The sequence below is a fragment of the Diplotaxodon limnothrissa genome, linkage group LG9 (assembly GCF_057381915.1).
Source record: "Diplotaxodon limnothrissa isolate DT_005_m linkage group LG9, D_limnothrissa_male_GT1.1, whole genome shotgun sequence".
Classification (NCBI taxonomy): domain Eukaryota; kingdom Metazoa; phylum Chordata; class Actinopteri; order Cichliformes; family Cichlidae; genus Diplotaxodon; species Diplotaxodon limnothrissa.
Genome location: NC_140604.1, coordinates 4,161,960 through 4,181,942, shown reverse-complemented (window position 1 = coordinate 4,181,942; position 19,983 = coordinate 4,161,960). Strand labels below are relative to the sequence as shown.

The window sequence follows — 19,983 nt, the reverse complement described above, 5'->3', positions numbered from 1 at the left end:
AAATCCCATCCACAAGCAAACTCGTCTCTTCACTACTGTTCAATTAGGAGAAGAAATAATATCATATAAACACATTCAAGATATTTTTGATTTGTTACATTTTGAAATACTTTTGCTTGCCGTGTTTAAACTGCTTTTAACTTATCATAGCTTTCTTATCGAGTGTTTTGGAATAAACTCGTGACATCAGACAGAGCCCTACATTTGAAAGGTTTAGCATCCTATGAGCATCAGCTAACTCCCTCTAGAGCTTACCATCGGCCCAGCTTCTCCTGGAGGTCCTGGCTCTCCTCTCTCACCAGGGAGACCCTGCACATGAAGAATGTTGCTAACATTCAAATGTGATCACTTTTAAATAATAACTTCACCATCTTTTAATTTTAATTCTGTTGGTTGACATAGAAAATGTTTCTCTAGAGTTTCAAACTCACATTAACAGCAAAGTTTTGTTATTGTGCAGGAAAATTTGTTAGAAACAAATTAAATTCAACAGGATGATCATGGTGAATGTTTTAAATGTCCGTGCTAAATGTGGCAGCATTTAAAGACTCGTGTCTTGAACCTGAACTTTTTCGAACATTTATTTCTTACAATTTAGGAGATTTAAGAGTGAATTTAAGAATCATGCAGAAAGATTTTGTTTTTATTTGCTACAGCAGCATGTACAATGTTATAAGATTAGCTGTGGGGGAAAAAAGGAAAACAAATGCTTCTAATTTCAAACGTTATTTTTTAACAATTCATTTTGTTTTTAACAATTTGTTATACAAATCATTAAGTTGTCTAAAATATTGTAAAGCATCAGTGGCTTCTTGTGCCTTGCAGTACAGCGACACAAAGCAGCACTAAAACAGAAAAAGTGGCCAAGACACAATGAACGAGAGAGAGCTGCAGAAATATATCTATAATATATATCATTCAAAACGTCCGTGGGACTGTTGCTCTCCCAGTCTTACCTTAGGTCCTGGGAGACCTGGTTCTCCTGTTAAGCCTGGCTCGCCTCTGTCTCCCTGCAACACATTGAAGAACTGTCTATAAAACAACCAGTGTGAATAAGAACACACACGAATGCTCCTGGTTTTCTAACACTTACCTTTGCACCTTTAGGACCAGGTGCTCCCCTTGCTCCTGTCGGACCTGCTTCACCCTGCAGAGGGAAGACAGGTCAGAAAAGTGTTCACCGAAATAAACAGCATAAAGTATTTTGATCTGCCTGTTTTCTATAATACATTTAAAACTTAATACATTTGCAGGATATTCAAAGACATAACTTGTTAGGCTTATAGTTTGATCACATCTGAACAAACATGTGTGATGTCACTATTTCAGACGTCCTTTATGAACAAAGGCATGCAGAAAGACTTTCCTCCAGATCATCCATGACAGTCACCACATGTTAATTTTTGAAATTGTGGCTGTTGTGTGTACATTCTTGGGTACACAATAATTATCGCTCTGCATTGAACTCCTCATCACGCAAATATTAATTTGCTGGTGAAACACAGACTTAAAAAGCGAGTTAAAGCCAACAGCGAATCGATGAGTCTCCAGAAACGTTTCTGTCTTATAGCCACCAATGCTTTATGTAAAGTGCAGTTTTCTATGAGGTGCCGTAAGGGACATTATTACTGAAACGCTCTCACACACACTACTGAAACGCTCTCACACACACTACTGAAATTTTAGCTCTCACACACACTACTGAAACGCTCTCACACACACTACTGAAACGCTCTCACACACACTACTGAAACGCTCTCACACACACTACTGAAACGCTCTCACACACACTACTGAAACGCTCTCACACACACTACTGACATTTTAGCTCTCACACACACTACTGAAACGCTCTCACACACACTACTGAAACGCTCTCACACACACTACTGAAATTTTAGCTCTCACACACACTACTGAAACGCTCTCACACACACTACTGAAACGCTCTCACACACACTACTAAAATTTTAGCTCTCACACACACTACTGAAACGCTCTCACACACACTACTGAAACGCTCTCACACACACTACTGAAACGCTCTCACACACACTACTGAAACGCTCTCACACACACTACTGAAATTTTAGCTCTCACACACACTACTGAAATTTTAGCTCTCACACACACTACTGAAACGCTCTCACACACACTACTGAAACGCTCTCACACACACTACTGAAACGCTCTCACACACACTACTGACATTTTAGCTCTCACACACACTACTGAAACGCTCTCACACACACTACTGAAATTTTAGCTCTCACACACACTACTGAAATTTTAGCTCTCACACACACTACTGAAACGCTCTCACACACACTACTGAAACGCTCTCACACACACTACTGAAATTTTAGCTCTCACACACACTACTGAAATTTTAGCTCTCACACACACTACTGAAACGCTCTCACACACACTACTGAAACGCTCTCACACACACTACTGAAATTTTAGCTCTCACACACACTACTGAAACGCTCTCACACACACTACTGAAATTTTAGCTCTCACACACACTACTGAAACGCTCTCACACACACTACTGAAACGCTCTCACACACACAACTGAAACGCTCTCACACACACTACTGAAATGCTCTCACACACACTACTGAAACGCTCTCACACACACTACTGAAACGCTCTCACACACACCACTGAAACCAGAGGCATTTCTGCTGAACAGGAAGTTGTTTCCTGACAAGGAAACTGATGGAAAAAGTGGTATATTTCAAAACACTACAAGGATTTCTACTCAGCAACCTGCTAGTACAGCAGTCCCCAACCTTTTTTGCGCCACGTAAACGATATAAAAATAAAAAAACGATAAATACCATGAAAACCATAAATAGAAATGTGTTCGAATTTTTGTGGAGGAATAAAACCCATTACATAGAAAGATCTCAGCTTGTGAAGGGATACAATAAAGGTGGTATCAAAACTCCAGAATTGGAATTTATGGTTGGCACCCTTAGAATTAAATGGTTATAATCTTGTCTGTCACAGCCAGACTCTACTTAGCTCCACATCCCATGATTCTTGTTTAATAAAATAGTATACAGGATTAGACTTTATTTTGAAATGTGATTTTGCGGCAAATAAAATCCCCATAAAGATATCAAACTTTCCAAAACAGACGTTGCATTTTTGGGAAAATGAGATTTACCCACAACTTCTCCCCATAATTCAACCTTATGGAATAATAGGGTAATAACACTTAATCAAAAATCAATTTTCAAGAGTGACTGGTTTGAACAAAAATATTATATTCATAACAGATTTGTTGGATGATAACGGTGTCATTCTAAGTTACACAGACTTTTCAGAAAAATATTGTCTAAACTGTTCTCAAAGAGAATATAACAAATTTTGTGAACTGGTCCCACTGCCTCTGCTTCATTTGATTAAAATTTTTATGATATACAATAATTTCTCATCAGTGCTCCCAAATTTATTGCTAGGGCAATGTCAGCTGTTTGATAAAAATGCAATAAGAAATTTGTTAGTAGTTTCTTCAAAGACAAAATATTTCATAGTTACAACAGAATGGTTACATGGCATGGTTCTAATTTAGTTATTTCATATACACTGGATAAAGCATACTAAAAATTTATGAAATAGCCTATTCTACCTAAAGTTAAAGAAACACACTTTAAACAAAACTAATACTGTGGCAGAATTTCTAAAAAAAAAAGAGATTTGGCTTTGAGGTGGATCAGTGTTCTTTTTGTACTGATGAAAATGAAACCCTAGAACATCTTTTTTTTTTTCCTATGCCCTATCACACAATGTATTTGGTGCAACTTAAAAAATTGGATTTCCCTAAATATTAATGATGTGCCACTGTTTGAATTACATCATAATTTTTTTTATATGGATCATCTAGCATTGGATGTCTCAGACATTATTAACATCATCATACTTGTTGAGTATTGCAGCATCGACAGCGATCAACTCGAAGGAAAATGACGACGGAGGCAAAAATGTCCTTAATATTTTTGGGAACTTTATTCCTCATCAACATGCGGCAAAACTTTTCTCATGGGTGCCATTTTCGTTGTGGTATACTTTTTTTTTTCTTAGGGGCGTGATGACGCAGCATCCGTGCTCTTACAATGAAACAGTGCCTCCTTGTGGTGGCAACTAAAATACTGTCTCTGTTAAACCACAGTAACCATAATGCAGTTAAACACTGTACAACATGAGTACACACAATGAATATCTTAACAATACTTTTGAGTAAATATCATATCCATTGTGCTAAATGGAGGAACGCTAAGCCTTCTCTCCCTGGTTTTATTGATGATTTTAAGATATTTTTCTTTGCTAAAAAAAGACAAAAAGCACATATGCCAAAAAAATAACCAGGATAATGCACGTCTCCTGCTATTCTAAATTTTGACTTATGCTGAGGCTAATATATTGTTAAGTAATGCAGCTGTCTCACTAAGGTCCAGAATCGATTTGTTCCACGATTCGATTCAATTCAATTCGATTTGATTATGGGGAATTTTGACAGTCAGAAATATTCTAATTCAGATCAGTACATTTACATATTTTTGTATTTAAAAAAAGGAAGCTGACACGCGCAAGACTTTATCAAAGGTGTGAGCATCACAGCAGATGCCTTTGTGTCAAAGTAGCTGAAGATAAAACACAGAAAAACATGAAGGTGGTTTTCCTGGCCTGGGATTTTATAAAAAATATTCTGCAGTACATCAAAAACGAAAGAAAATCATTAACATATGAACATTACCTCTGACGTTACAGCGGTTTTATTAGAGACACGGCTAACGTTTTGCATTTTGCATAATTTTAAAAAGTTTAAATTTATTCAGTATTGAACGGCAGAAATTAGGTTTTCTTTTCGGAAGTATGTAAAATGAAAAAAAAAAAACAGCGGCCGACTGCGCTGTAAACAACAGTAGACTTGTGCATAACAAGCAAGCGAATAATACAGAAAACAGATTTTTAGACGGGAAACTGTTCTTGAAGTACAGAGAGAGAGAAAGAGAGAGAGAGGGCTGTGCATGACGTGCGATTTTATCGTGGTGGAAGCAAAACAGTGAGGGAATTCATGACGATGTTTATGTGAAGCGCAGTTTGGATCTTCTTTTGCTGCTGGTTCAGTCAATATTGTTTGGAGAGAGATCAAACTAACAGCTTTAGAATCGGCGCAAAAACGGCGTGAAAACAAAGCGCGGACCTGCCGACAGATCAGAGTCAGCGAGCTGTCGGCTTTCAGCCCCGACCGTGTCCGTGCTGTCGGGTGAGAAAGGCGACATCTCACTGATTCTGATCCGCGGGTCCGCGCTCTGTGTTTACGTCTTTGTGCAGAAGCCGTGTACCTGCTCTCATTTACTGTCTTAGCTGTTTGGTGGTTGTTGAAATTTTGTGAGGTTTCACCAGAGATTCTGGCATTTCGGGTAAAATAAATTTATATTAAAAAATCGATTCAGGATTTTAATGAATCGATTTCACGTTATCCAAGCCAGAATCGATTTTAATCAATAAATCGATTATAAAAACCCACCCCTAACTAACAGGTTGCTGAGTAGACATCTGTGTGGTGGTTTGTTTGAAATCTAACACTTTTTCCTTCAGTTTCCTTGTCAAGAATTAACTTCCTGTTTAACTGAAATGCCTTCCTGTTCGACTGAAACGCCTTCCTGTTCGACTGAAATGCCTTCCTGTTTAACTGAAATACCTTCCTGTTTAACTGAAATGCCTTCCTGTTCAACTGAAATGCCTTGGTTTTTCAGTAGTGTGTGTGAGAGCGTTTCAGTTGTGTGTGTGAGAGCTAAAATTTCAGTAGTGTGTGTGAGAGCTAAAATTTCAGTAGTGTGTGTGAGAGCGTTTCAGTTGTGTGTGTGAGAGCTAAAATTTCAGTAGTGTGTGTGAGAGCGTTTCAGTAATGTGTGTGAGAGCGTTTCAGTAGTGTGTGTGAGAGCGTTTCAGTAGTGTGTGTGAGAGCGTTTCAGTAGTGTGTGTGAGAGCGTTTCAGTAATGTGTGTGAGAGCGTTTCAGTTGTGTGTGTGAGAGCGTTTCAGTAATGTGTGTGAGAGCGTTTCAGTTGTGTGTGTGAGAGCGTTTCAGTAATGTGTGTGAGAGCGTTTCAGTAGTGTGTGTGAGAGCGTTTCAGTAATGTGTGTGAGAGCGTTTCAGTTGTGTGTGTGAGAGCGTTTCAGTTGTGTGTGTGAGAGCGTTTCAGTTGTGTGTGTGAGAGCGTTTCAGTTGTGTGTGTGAGAGCGTTTCAGTAGTGTGTGTGAGAGCGTTTCAGTAATGTGTGTGAGAGCGTTTCAGTAGTGTGTGTGAGAGCGTTTCAGTAGTGTGTGTGAGAGCGTTTCAGTAATGTGTGTGAGAGCGTTTCAGTTGTGTGTGTGAGAGCGTTTCAGTTGTGTGTGTGAGAGCGTTTCAGTAGTGTGTGTGAGAGCGTTTCAGTAGTGTGTGTGAGAGCGTTTCAGTAATGTGTGTGAGAGCGTTTCAGTTGTGTGTGTGAGAGCGTTTCAGTTGTGTGTGTGAGAGCGTTTCAGTAGTGTGTGTGAGAGCGTTTCAGTAGTGTGTGTGAGAGCTAAAATTTCAGTAGTGTGTGTGAGAGCGTTTCAGTAATAATGTCCCTTACGGCACCTCATAGTTTTCTTCCTTGTGTCAGACATAATAATAATAATAATAATAATAATAATGTTGTATTATTATTATTGTTATTATTATTAATCAAAGGGAAAGACAACCAAATTGATATATAATGTGCTATAAAGGATGCGGGTGGGTGAATAATACAGGGAGGAGTAACTCTTTGAGGACATGCAGCTCTGTACAACTCACACAGAAACAGAGAAGTGAAATGCATCTATTCAAAGGTATTATCGTGGTGTTTCCTTATACCTTCATCCCTGGAAACCCCTGGGGGCCAGGATCACCAGGTTTTCCTTCTTTACCCTGAGAACAATTGCATCATGTTCAAACATGCATCCAAAGATAAAACAGAATGAAAAACGTCCAAAGATATCCGTACTTACAGGCTTGCCTTCAGGCCCTCGTGGCCCATGTGTCCCTTTCTCACCTGGTGAACCCTGTAATATAAAAATATTCTAATCAGAAACTTTCTTCTTACATTAAGACACAACAGCAGCTATGCCATTGGCTCTATGAATACCAAGGCTGTGGCTGCCCATCGCTTCAACCGTCCCAGAATATGACAATGAACTGCCTTCAAATTTGGAACAACTGATCCCATAACATTTAATGGAAAGTACTTTCAGACGCTCCACCACAGTGATGGAATCACAGGTATGATTTTACACCGAGTGGTTTCCTGATGCGAGCGTCCCATCTGGGTTTTGGACTGGCACTGGGAGTTCACCGGCTCATGACCCCCTGAAACGGTGCGACTTGAACCAGGGATCTTTTGGCTGCAAATATCTTTCATGAATTCTAGGAAGAATTCATTTTTCAAATCCTTGTAAATCAGAAACCTTAATGTTCCTAACGTGACTGTACATGGCTTTGGCTGCAGACACGATGGAGACTTTTCAGGAAACATAACAAGTTTGCAAGAGATGCGATTTAGGCGTGCACTGCTGTCTACATCGTGGACACTTTCCAGCACTTTCCTTACCAAACAAATACTATTGTGACTCATTAACTGGGCTTCATCACAACCACACATCATTAGAGGTAATTAGTAGAGGAGTCAAGTCTTGATATGTATGTTTTTTGAATGAGGCTCCAAATCCACATCAAATAAACTAGCAGTTTCCTAGTTTCCAATTGCCCTGTTGTGGTCTCTATGTAGCATATACCATTTTAGATGGGTGTGTAATGACCTCCAATATAATGATACAGTAAAGAACTGATTATTATTGCATCCAAAAAAGCAACAAAGAATGTTGTGTAAACTAGCAGCACATTCTATATGTGAACATCAAAATCAAAGAATAACCAAGCTGTTAAATGAGAATGATGATGGATCACACTCATCAGCACACTCTTTGTTGAGCAGCAGGGATCTTGCAGACATCAGAGCCTGGTGTTAAAACCATAGGAAAGGAAACAGACATGTAATCTATCAAATGTAGGTCTTTATGTGTGTTACCATGGGTCCTGGTGGGCCGACTACACAATCGCAGTCTTCTTCTTCCACTGTGGCACTTCTATTCAGAGGGCACTGAAGATACACATACACAATTAAATTAACAGAGTGGGTCACAAACGGATTACCCTGACAACACCTCAGTGGTGAAACTTTTATTAGCGACCTCAGATTAAATATGTGTGAATTCACCCTTACCCTTTCATCATCCTGCGTATCAGGAGAGACAAGACAAGAGAAAACATAATGGTTATCGTCATCGCAGGCTCATACACGCAGCCATACACAGCCTTTCAAGTACAAAGCCTTTGAAGTGGAAACGAAGAGAGAGTGAGAGCAGAGATCTTACGACGGAGTAGATTTCACAAGCTGTTTCCCTCTCGCTCTGATGGGGATCACAGTAGAGACGCAGCTTCTGAATCTCCACCTGAATCGAAACAACATGGACGATCTGATTATTTCAAACATGCTTTTTGTAAAAACAGAAACTAGTGTCATCTTTGATGCGTGACACGATGCTTTGAAGGCTGATTTTGCAACATGTAAATGTTACAAATGTTGCAAACTGCGCTTCATATGATAATAGTAATGATATCTACATCCATACATGCAATAGCCGTGTGTTAAAAACAAAACAAATGTTGCATGGTATCCTAATGATTGTAACACCTTGCAAACTATAATAATAATTGTAGGATCATTTATGCAGAATATCATTCTCTGGACAGTCAAGCATATTAAACAAAATATATCCAACCTACTGGCAACATTTTAAAGGGGTCCAATTATGCTTTCCATATTTCTTTTTGTATATAAAGCGTTGAAGCAGTGAATGCTCATATCAGTCATGGCAAAATGAGTGAAAGCGTGGATTGTCTTCCGCAGGTTGGGGATGTGTTGCTGCTCTGATTGGATGAGCACCAGTATTTTGGGCTCTTGCTCAGGTAAAATAGTGCTCTGCCAGCTAACAGTCCTCCCCTCATGTAGACTCAAAGGTCTGGTTGTCATATACAGTTGTGGTCAGAGGTTTACATACACTCATCATGGGCATGGCTGTCCTGTTTTGGGCTTTCTTTGAAGTGTTCTTTTTCCAGGGTGGAATGATTATACAGCATACATCCTAAGTTACTTAAATAAAAAGCATTGGTTGTGCAATTTTAATTTATTTACATACAGGCTTAAATATATACATACATCTCCTTGAAAATATTTTAGGAAGTGGTTTTGAAGGTTCTGCAATACATTTTAACTTGACAAGGCCTATTAACTTCCCACTGATGATCATGATTAACTATGACTGGTAGTTTGTCTGTGCCAGCATAAAACAGAATTCGTTTGGCTCGTTTGAATGACCAATACTTAAAAATTGATCATGTGCAAGAAGTCACAGAAAGTCTGAAAAGGAAATCTGTAGCTTTATACACTATAGACTGGGAGGGACTCTTGGAGCCATTTCTACGGCAGATTTCCTTTTTTTGGAAGGATACCCAGATGTCACCCTAAAATAATAGGAAATTGCTTAGAAAATCCAGGAACCACCCAGGCTTAGGGTTGCCATGAACTGGAAACTGCTGCAGCATCAGTGTCACTGTTCACAGTGGGCGTCCACATGGACAAGCCAAATGATTTCTGGGAAAGTTTTATGGTCAGACAAGACAAAGATTGAGCTATTTGACAAGAGATATGTCTGGAGAAATAAAGGGGAGCCTTCCCAAGAACATTGCACCAGCTATGATGCTCTGGAGCTGTTTAGCTCCCAGTGCTACAGTACACTGCACAAAGTGGACAGAACAATGAAAACAAGAAGCTACCTCAAAATTCACCAAATTCACCACAGATGGTTAAACCCAGGACATGAGTGGATGTTCCACCAGGACAGTGATCCCAGAAACACATCAGAACTGGTTTGGGAATGTAAACCATTAAGCTTCTGGAATAGCTTTTCCAAAGCATGGTTGCTCAGGAACATCTCACTATCCTTCTAAAAGAGCTGGAGGAAGTAGCCTGGGATGGGGACATCTAAATATTCTGCTTAGGCTCCTGCCTCTGCAACTCAGGTAAGTGACAGGAAGTTGATGGATGATTATCATGGCTAATTTCTTACCAGAAGCATTTCCTATACTATATTTGGTCAGGTGTGGTGTAGCTCCCAGAATGAATGTACTGGACTGAAATAACGTATTGCTTTAACAAAAAGGATCATCAGAAAGTAAGCTAAACATGCCAATGATCTAAACTCTTTCTGCATATAAAAACACTCCAATCTCCTCAAATCAAATCAAGTAAAAGATCAGCGTCAGGGCTCAAAGCTCCAGTGTAATTACATGTGTTACTCACAGGTACAGTGATGTCTGTTCCTCGCCTCTTAGACACCTGCGTTTCCCCATTGATGTAAATTGGCTCCACCGGTTTCAGCATTAGTTCCTGGATGCGCTGGTCGTCAAGGAAACCGGTGACCTGGCGATGCCTCACTAGTACTTTAATCTGATGCCATTTTCCATCATAAAGAGTCTGAGAGAGATGATATAAATTTCATGAAAAAATGCCTTTTGTCAGAACAAAAAGATGCTTTAATTAAGAGTTTAAAGCACGTTTTTGGTCAAGCTTTCATTCATGAGTAAAACTGGATGTGAAAACAATTATTAACCTTACAGTTCTTCTTTCAGTCAGTCTTCTGTTTCTGTTGCCAGCCTTAACTGTGTTCATGCATTTCATTAAATATAATTTTGTGGGCAAGACCAAAAACGTGTGTTCCCTAAATGCTCTGCAAATAGTTCTGACACACCAGGTACTAAGACCAAGGACTTTTCAGGCCATAGGCAGAGAGAGAGACAGAGCAGCGATTGTTCCATTGGGGCTGAGAGTCACTTTTGAAAGGACAAATCACAAGCTCCTAGCTCGTGCCACATCAAACCAAATCAAACATATGCAAACACAAATTCAATATAATTACAACCCTGTTCAGGCCTACACATTGAACATTGCGTCTAAGGACGGAGGGTGGTGGGTGCTTCTTAGACTGAACCTGGCGATTATTACCCAGAACTGCCTCGGAAATAGAGACATGCGCTCCAAGTTCTACACATCCAATAAATGGTTTCCACCAGGAAAATACAGTGGTTTAGAGTAGGAAACAATTTCTTTGGGCTTCTCCTGGCATCACATTGCATCTTCTCTGGTTCCACTGAAGTAAATGTGGAGTGATGTTTAAATAGCTGCCAAGACTCATTCACTAATATGAAGAGAAAGCTGAGGTAGGTGGAGATGCTCTAATAGCACAATGAGTCCTTTCAAGGCAGTACAGCAAACTACACTTCTTACATCCTGCTTAGATGTTTATGTTTCTCACATTCAGATTAATCATTTTATGACACTTACTCATATATATATATATATATATATATATATATATATATATATATATATATATATATATATATATATATATATAATCTCGGGTCATTGCAGACATAGAGGACAGTTACAAGTACCTGGGGATCCCGCAGGCGAATGGGAGCCATGAAGAGGCCGCTAGAAAAGCTGCAACCACCAAGTACCTGCAGAGGGTCAGGCAAGTCCTGAGGAGTCAGCTGAATGGTAAGAACAAGATCCGGGCCATCAACACGTACGCCCTGCCCGTGATCAGGTACCCTGCTGGGGTAATAGGCTGGCCAAAGGAGGAGATAGAAGCCACTGACATAAAGACAAGAAAGCTCCTTACCATGCATGGAGGGTTTCACCCCAAGTCCAGCACCCTGAGGCTGTACGCTAAGCGGAAGGAAGGGGGCCGGGGACTGGTGAGTGTCAGCACCACAGTCCAGGATGAGACAAGGAACATCCAAGAATACATTGGGAAGATGGCCCCAACTGACCGAGTGCTCAGTGAATACCTCAGGCAGCAGAAACCCAAGAAAGAGGAGGGAGACGAGGAACCATCATGGAAGGACAGGCCCCTGCACGGTATGTACCACCGGCAGATAGAGGAGGTGGCTGATATCCAGAAATCCTACCAGTGGCTGGACAAAGCTGGACTGAAAGACAGCACAGAGGCACTAATCATGGCAGCACAAGAACAAGCTCTGAGTACAAGATCCATAGAGGCTGGGGTCTATCACACCAGGCAAGACCCCAGGTGCAGGCTGTGTAAAGATGCCCCAGAGACAATCCAGCACATAACAGCAGGGTGCAAGATGCTAGCAGGCAAGGCATACATGGAACGCCATAACCAAGTGGACAAAATGGTGGTGGCTAACCAACTGGACATAGTGGTGGTAGACAAACAGAAGAAGACGGCCGTAGTGATCGATGTAGCGGTTCCGAATGACAGCAATATCAGGAAGAAGGAACACGAGAAGCTGGAGAAATACCAAGGGCTCAGAGAAGAGCTCGAGAGGATGTGGAGGGTGAAGGTAACGGTGGTCCCCGTGGTAATCGGAGCACTAGGTGCGGTGACTCCCAAGCTAGGCGAGTGGCTCCAGCAGATCCCGGGAACAACATCGGAGATCTCTGTCCAGAAGAGCGCAGTCCTGGGAACAGCTAAGATACTGCGCAGGACCCTCAAGCTCCCAGGCCTCTGGTAGAGGACCCGAGCTTGAAGGATAAACCGCCCGCAGGGGCGTGCTGGGTGTTTTTTATATATATATATATATATATATTAATACCAATTCTAGTTCAGTCTGCTGCTTTAGCCACACTTATTAAAGCAGCATCAACAAATGTTTTACTTCTAGAGAGCAGAGTGGAGACACTGTTATTGCAATAAGTGTTGTTTTATTACGTTTTATGTACTGAGGTACTGATTTACTTTTACTTTTTCTGAACCAAATCAAGGTAAACTACTACTTTAAAATATTCACTGTATATGCAACATGGAAAAGCTATTCTTTTTATTCAATCTGTCAAACTCAGTGGCCAGATGAACAGTACAGCTGTTAGTCTTCTTTTACATAAAATCCTATGGTTTATTTTTAGCTTCGGTATGGTTAGAGAAACTGGTTGAGTTTGCATCTCTAAAATCAAAACATAAAGAATAAAACTGTACCGTATTTTCCGCACTATAAGGCACACTTAACTCATTCACTGCCATTGACGTCTATAGCCGTCAATTGCAGTGAATGAGTCAATGGGTTTAACTCATTCACTGCCAATGGCTGGCAGTGAATGAGTTAAAATCCTTTAATTTTCTCAAAAATCGACAGTGCGCCTTATGTATGAATTCTGGTTGTGCTTACCAACGAACCGATTTTATGTGGTACACAGCGCTCAAAAATTTGACAAATGTTTTAGTAGGAGTTTGGTAAACTAGCCTCACCACTTGATGGATTGTTGGAGCATTACGGCTACCGCGGAGAAATCTAGGTCCTAAACTGTTAACTTCAGGTCCCAAAGTCAAATGATCACTGCGGCATCACTGGCTGTTAAAAACTGTCTAAATTCTTTTTGCTGCTGCTGCTTTACCAGGTGTAACAATTAAGTTTAACATCCAGACATCCATGAAAACAGAATTTATTAAATTTAACAGAATTAGAAGTTAGCAGGAGGCTAGCTCGCTAGTTTCCACTTAAGCATGATATAGCATGTTCTGACTGAGAGATTTCTGCAAAAATTCAAACGTACAGCTCTGCTACCACTTCCAACATAAATGAAGACAGAAAACTAAACAGCAGTGACGTTTGTAGGGTTACTGAAGTTTGGCTAGCTGGTATATAATGATGTGCAATATGATCGCTAGCGACACAGCTATGTTAGCATAACATTAGCACAGTGAAGCTGGAGGATGAATGCTAATACTTTTCCCCTCGATAAAAGTTAACGTGAGGGTTCCTGATGGTTAGGGACAAATGCAATCGCAGGATGCTGTAAACGGACCAAACTTCAGTCAGGAGAACAACTGAGATAATCCATCCACAATACGAGGTTAGTCATTAATGTACTGCAACAACATTGGAATAGAGCAGCTGCAGAGGATTCAACATTAATGAATCAATGGTACGTAAGTGGAGGAAGCAAGAAGAATGAGTTGAGTAAAGTTTGACTTATCTGACTGTTTTGTTTCGCTTAATGCGCCTTATGGTCTGAAAAATACGGTACTTGTTTTTGTTGTTGTAGCTTTATCCTGAAGCCAAGGGGGTATCATTGGTCTCTATGGACACTCAATCCTAACACCAACCTGAAAGCCTGTTTTAAAGACAGCTTTCTGCTCTTTCTCTGTCGTACTGGTGGTGGTGAAGGTAACAGTTTTGTCTTTTCCGCTCAGTGTTACTGCAGCTTGAATCGCCTTATCCTTTGACAGCACCCTCCAAAGGTCAAAGGACAGCTTGCTAGAGATCCCTTTCAGACGTAGAGTGGACACAAACACGTACGATGGAGGAAGGCCTTCTGGGAAAATCTCCCTAGTTTAAAGATTAAGAATGAAAAATGTAAATAGCTGTCGACCAAAGCCCAAAAGCTGTTTAGAATGAATGTAATGATAGTGATAGCATGTTACCTGGTGTTCTCAGTAATGTCTGTGGAGGCAGCAAGGGCATAGGCAGTCTCAGAAACTAAAGAGCCAGGGATCTTCTTTGCCTTGGTCTGAATGTTCATGCCCACCATCAGCTCGAAGCCTTTCTCATCACGGGATGCCACTGGGATTCGTGTGGGACAAACAGACTCTGGAAGCACCAGGGTGATTCATTCAGTCAAGTGGTCATTCAGCTATATGATATTTGGCAACACTCTAATTTGTGCTTTTGTAGATACACTTGAGTTTTCTGACCTTCACAAAGCTTCTGCTCCATGGAGTCTCGAATACGATCGATGGTGGTGTAATCTTCAGCATACAGGACATAGGTAGATGAAGGTTTATTGGCAATGGAGATCAGCTCTGAAGTGGTGATCTCAGTGCCAACTCCCACAGCAAATACAGTAATACTCTGTGCTCGAGCCTCCATGCTGGCGTCAACCTACAGATATAAAAGGTTATCTTTTGGTTTAAATTGTTTTCCCAGGTCTGGGGAAGAAGTGCTAGGGTCTCGGTTACAGTTAGGGTTAGGGGGTAAGTACTGGTTAGCTAGAGTATTAAAACCTCACAGTGTGGCTTTTCTATGCCGAAGTTTCTTTCCATGTTGATACTTCTTTTATGTTGCCTCTGTTATTAAAGGCCACCCAAAAACACTGACGTGGTTTTACCCATGAGGCAAAGGACCACTCACCACATCATCCTGTGACTTGCCATCTGTAACCACCACAGCGATGCGGTTCTTGACCAGATTGCCCCGCTGGGAGGAGGCAAACACGTGGTCCACTGCAAACTTGATGGCCCTGCCAGTCTACAAAAAGAAGTGAATTAAAAAAAATAATTTTACACCAGACACCAGACCTTACACAACCCCAAAGGTTATTTGTGTCCCTGACTGATCTGCCAAGTGAACATGTTAAAGACTACTCAATGAAACCACTAGCCATTCCCAGTCAAGCATAGACATTTTAACAGAGGTCTTTGGAAATGCAAAAGTTGAGTATTACAGCTGCAGAATTTACAGGGATGCATGTGCAAGTCTGTTTGGTGACCATGCTTGTGGCCGTGTTGTGTGGTCATCCTGCTGCAGATGCAGTGTTGGCAAGTGGCACCAGTGAACATGCCTAAATGTGCAGTCTGCTTTTATGTGACGCTTTAAAGGTTGCATCATAGGAGTAAAGTCTGTTTTGTTCCTTCACTATGCTTTGACATGAATAGTTTGTAGGAGCTGGCCACCTGTGTAATAATTTATCCTTTACCCATTTTCCCACCGATTGTTTCATAATTTTTGATATGCTTTGTTTAACTTCGCTTCCAGTGGAGTCAAAAGTTTCATTCCTTCCCTCTCCACTCTGCTATTACAACCAAGCAGTGTTGCTTATAACTTGTGCAGTTTTTTTCTGCGTAATTGTTTATATTCCTATATCTATTTACTAGGGGTGCAACGATACTCGTATCAATATTGAACCGTTCGATACAGTGCTTTCGGTTCGGTACGCATATGTATCGAACAATACAAAATTTTTCATTTATTTTATCAACTTTTCTTCTGGCGATGCTGTCTGTGTTGAGCGCTCAGTGGATCTGCGTTCGACTACTCCGCCTAGGCTGCACTGTCGAGCGCAGCGCAAGCTAGCAAGACAGAAGCTAAACTCGTTGCAACATGGCAAATTGAACCTCCCCCACCCTCATTCAGATCTGGCCTTTGGAACTATTTTGGTCTTCATGTGACGTATGACCCTGAAGGTAAGTGCTCATGGACAAAAGTAAAACAGTATGTTGGATGTGCCACGCAATGCTCAATTACATGGGTGGGAACTAGTGTGTTAGCGCAGTTTGTTTGTTAACGTGTTGACACCGTCCAGCCCCACGCACGGGGCGATCCGCGGTAGCTCGTTAACGGAGATTTGCCGTTAACGTCATTTCAGATTTACGCTGACAGCACTAGTGGGAACACAACGAATATGACTGCACATTTACGCCGACATCATCCTAGTGCAAAGACAACTGGAAGCAGACAAAAACAACAAGCACACATGCTACAAACTTTACCCGAGTCATTTAGACAGCCGTTAGCACATGATTCTCCTTATGGGGACCTGATATGTTTAATATGCTGCTGAGAATATAGCCCAGAAGAAGCGGATAGTATAGCTTTTATTTTGGAAAGAGACATTTCTCTGTAATAAATTCTCTTTTCCAAAGATGAGTGATTTCTCCATCAGATATATTTATTATTTTATCCCTTTGTTGTTTCAGCAACATTAAATTTAAAAACTGTACCTTTGAGTTAAAATATATATTTATAATTTTAATAAATGACAAATTAAAAAAGCATGAACATTTTTTTGTATCGAAAAAATATCGAACCGTGACACCAAAGTATCGAACCGAACCGTGAATTTTGTGTATCGTTGCACCCCTACTATTTACATATAAATGATCTAAATTACTAATCCTTTTATTTATGTCAAGTCTTAATATTCTGCTTACATGTCCTGTGCACAATGTTGGGGAAGCTTCTTTAAAGACATAGTTTTGCAAAATACTTCATAACAGACAAGCTGGACAGCAGAGATACTCTGTTCTGTTTCCTAAAACTACTAAATTAGTTTGCAAAAACAAAAACTGATCAAGTTCACAGCGTAGCTATGATAACGTGTAACATGTAATAACAAAATAACATTGGCAGCAAAGCTTCACTGCTTATGGAAACAGTGCAGCACTGAGAAACGCCTGCCCTTTCGCTCATGCAATAAGCAAAGGTCAAGTGTGTGGAGACGGCTGCCTCACAACTGCACTGACTGAGCGTGTCGTAAGGATCGTACAGAAGAAGTAGGACGGCTTTGAGTAGGGAGGGGATTCAGTTACAGTAGAAATGCAATGGTCCTAACACACAAAGTTAACGCACATGTGTCACACAGTATTATCACTGTGGACATACAAATGCACAAGAATCACAGTTCATCACAATACAGTTTTAGCACATCACATTTCCCCTGTGCTAACCGATACACAAGTAGACAGTTATCTATTATCTAGTTATATGTTTGTATTTTATGATGATTATTTAATGGGATATTAATAATGTGATGCCCCCTGTCACATAGCCCGACAGAACAGCTGGTGTCCACCTGGAAACCATCAATCAACAGGGAAAAATATTCCCCAGTGGGTTGTGAGTGGGTACTGGGAGTTGCTAGCAGTCACTGTGAAATGAATTGCTGTACCTCAGTCATGAAGGCCTAAAGTCTGGTCATTAACCAGGGAAAAGTGTGCATTTCCAACCAGTTGGTAAGGTGGTTGTCAGGGCTGCTGGCTGTCATCTGGTGTATTTGGCTGCAAATACATTTATTTGCAGCTCATTTCACAGTGACTGCAGGAAAAACATAACTGCTTTTGTTACTAGTAAGTTTGTCTGGTTGGTTAATATGTTAGATGTGTAACCACTCGCCAAGTACACACTCAGGGTGTGTGGAACTGTGAAGAGTGCAACATGAAGCAGAAATATGAACCTCCAAAAGTTGATTCTGTTCATCTGGACGTAGCGTTTTGTGGGAGAAACGTTTCGTCTCTCATCCAAGTCTCAGCTGACTGAGATTTACTTTCCTGGATGATTGAGAATGCATCAAGACAGAAATAATAATAATAATAATGGATTGCATTTATATAGCGCTTTTCGGGGCCCTCAAAGCCCTTTACAGTTCCACTATTCATTCACTCTTACATTCACACACTGGTGGAGGCAGCTACAGTTGTAGCCACAGCTGTTCTGGGACAGACTGACAGAAGTGAGGCTGCCATATGGCACCATCGGCCCCTCTGGCCATCACCAGTAGGTGGTAGGTGAAGTGTCTTGCCCAAGGACACAACGACCGAGACTGTCCGAGCCGGGGCTGGAACCGGCAACCTTCCGATTACAAGACGAACTGCCAACTCTTTGAGCCACGATCGGAAATAGTATGAAACTTTCCCTTCAAAGTGAAAAATGTTGGTAACAAAGAGTTTGGAGACAAACTGCTGTTTGTGTTGCTGGTTTGCAAGCAGGTGTTTGCATCTTCCATGCAAACTAAGGCGACTGCAGCAATCACAAAGCGCTTTTTGGATTTCCCCCATTGACACCAAAGCAACCTGCAGCAGCTAAAGCTACTTGCCAACCCCTCTGTGAGTTTCTCCTTCACCTCAGGTTAGCTCATTTCTATTCAGTCACCGAATAAGTCAAGAAATACAAATATCGGCATGTGTTACATACATGTCGATGCTGCTGCATCTGTTTATTCTAAACACATCCCCACGATACATGATTTTATATGTTCTTCTGCAAATTAGGACATTTAAGGAGAAAAGGTCCTGCCTGTGTGTTTCCTCCCAGGTAGCTGATGCTCCGTATGGCCTTGATGAGCTCTGCTACTCCCTGGTGTTTCCCAAGAGGAATCTCCAGCCGAGGTGTGTCACTGTATTGTATCACAGCCACCTACAGGTGACACAACAAAACTTATCTGAGTGGATCTCTGTTGTGTGTAATGCACCAAATAACTCGAGTGAGGAAAACTGCAGTAAATCTGAAAGGAAATTGGAGGTTGTTCAAATCATTCTCATTATGCACAGCATGCAGCATTACCTGTGTGTAGTGGGAACTGATATCAAACTGGCTGGTGATGTTGATGAGCCACTGCTTGGCAGTGTCAAAGTCCGAGACGCCAACACTCCATGAGCCATCAATGATGTATACCAGGTCATTGACAGCCGTGCTGCAGCCTGTGCACATAAAGATATATACACGGTCATTAAAGAGAAGCCATTACACTCAGGAGACTTAACAGATCAGTTTTATGATCTGCTTTCATCCAAAGGTGCATGTCATCAGTACCTGCTCTCACATCTTCCTCCTCTGCAGCATCCACTGTCGTCAGTAGTAAAATTACACTCCATACTGACCACAGCAACATGGCTCTGTAGGAGAACAGTGCACCGCAGGCCAGCCCAACCTACATAAAAACAAAAAGAAAGCTTCTTATCGTAACGATTAGGCAAACATTCTTTCACACCTATGAACAGATTACCATTAAATTATGGCCTAAACTATGACCACGCCCCCAAAACCTGCTGAGGTATTAGCTCTACGAGCACGCTGTACGGCACAGAGCTGTGAGCTGAGCCATCAGTGCTAAAACGTTCCTCGACACTTTTGATTTCTGACGCAATCAGACAGCAGTTACAGGAGTAAATGAGCTTCCCTGAGGTGCTGAGTTATGAGAAGTAAAAATAAGAAGTAAACAACTGCACGGCAAAATGCTGCAGCAGTTAAATGCACATGTTTGTGTGTGGAACGTGCAGAATTTCCTTACATAGAAAAGTCTTTGCATGCACAGTTATGGTC

The 19,983-nt window shown here is 41.1% G+C and overlaps 1 protein-coding gene across 1 annotated transcript in view; it reads right to left on the bottom strand.

The window, feature by feature from the left end:
* The window catches only part of LOC146625006 (uncharacterized), a 71,956-nt gene extending 52,404 nt beyond the window's left edge, over positions 1-19,552 (bottom strand). Inside the window, exons 1-16 of the mRNA XM_085363241.1 lie at positions 19,474-19,552; positions 19,225-19,361; positions 18,958-19,077; positions 15,298-15,414; positions 14,862-15,048; positions 14,592-14,757; positions 14,274-14,496; positions 10,442-10,615; positions 8,454-8,531; positions 8,303-8,314; positions 8,108-8,179; positions 7,032-7,085; positions 6,898-6,951; positions 1,094-1,147; positions 957-1,010; positions 256-309 (exon numbers count right to left, since the gene is read on the bottom strand). Of these exons, the coding sequence (XP_085219367.1) occupies positions 256-309; positions 957-1,010; positions 1,094-1,147; positions 6,898-6,951; positions 7,032-7,085; positions 8,108-8,179; positions 8,303-8,314; positions 8,454-8,531; positions 10,442-10,615; positions 14,274-14,496; positions 14,592-14,757; positions 14,862-15,048; positions 15,298-15,414; positions 18,958-19,077; positions 19,225-19,361; positions 19,474-19,552 (1,635 nt within the window). The remainder of the gene's footprint in view (positions 1-255; positions 310-956; positions 1,011-1,093; positions 1,148-6,897; positions 6,952-7,031; positions 7,086-8,107; positions 8,180-8,302; positions 8,315-8,453; positions 8,532-10,441; positions 10,616-14,273; positions 14,497-14,591; positions 14,758-14,861; positions 15,049-15,297; positions 15,415-18,957; positions 19,078-19,224; positions 19,362-19,473) is intronic.
* Between the last annotated feature and the right edge of the window lie 431 nt (positions 19,553-19,983).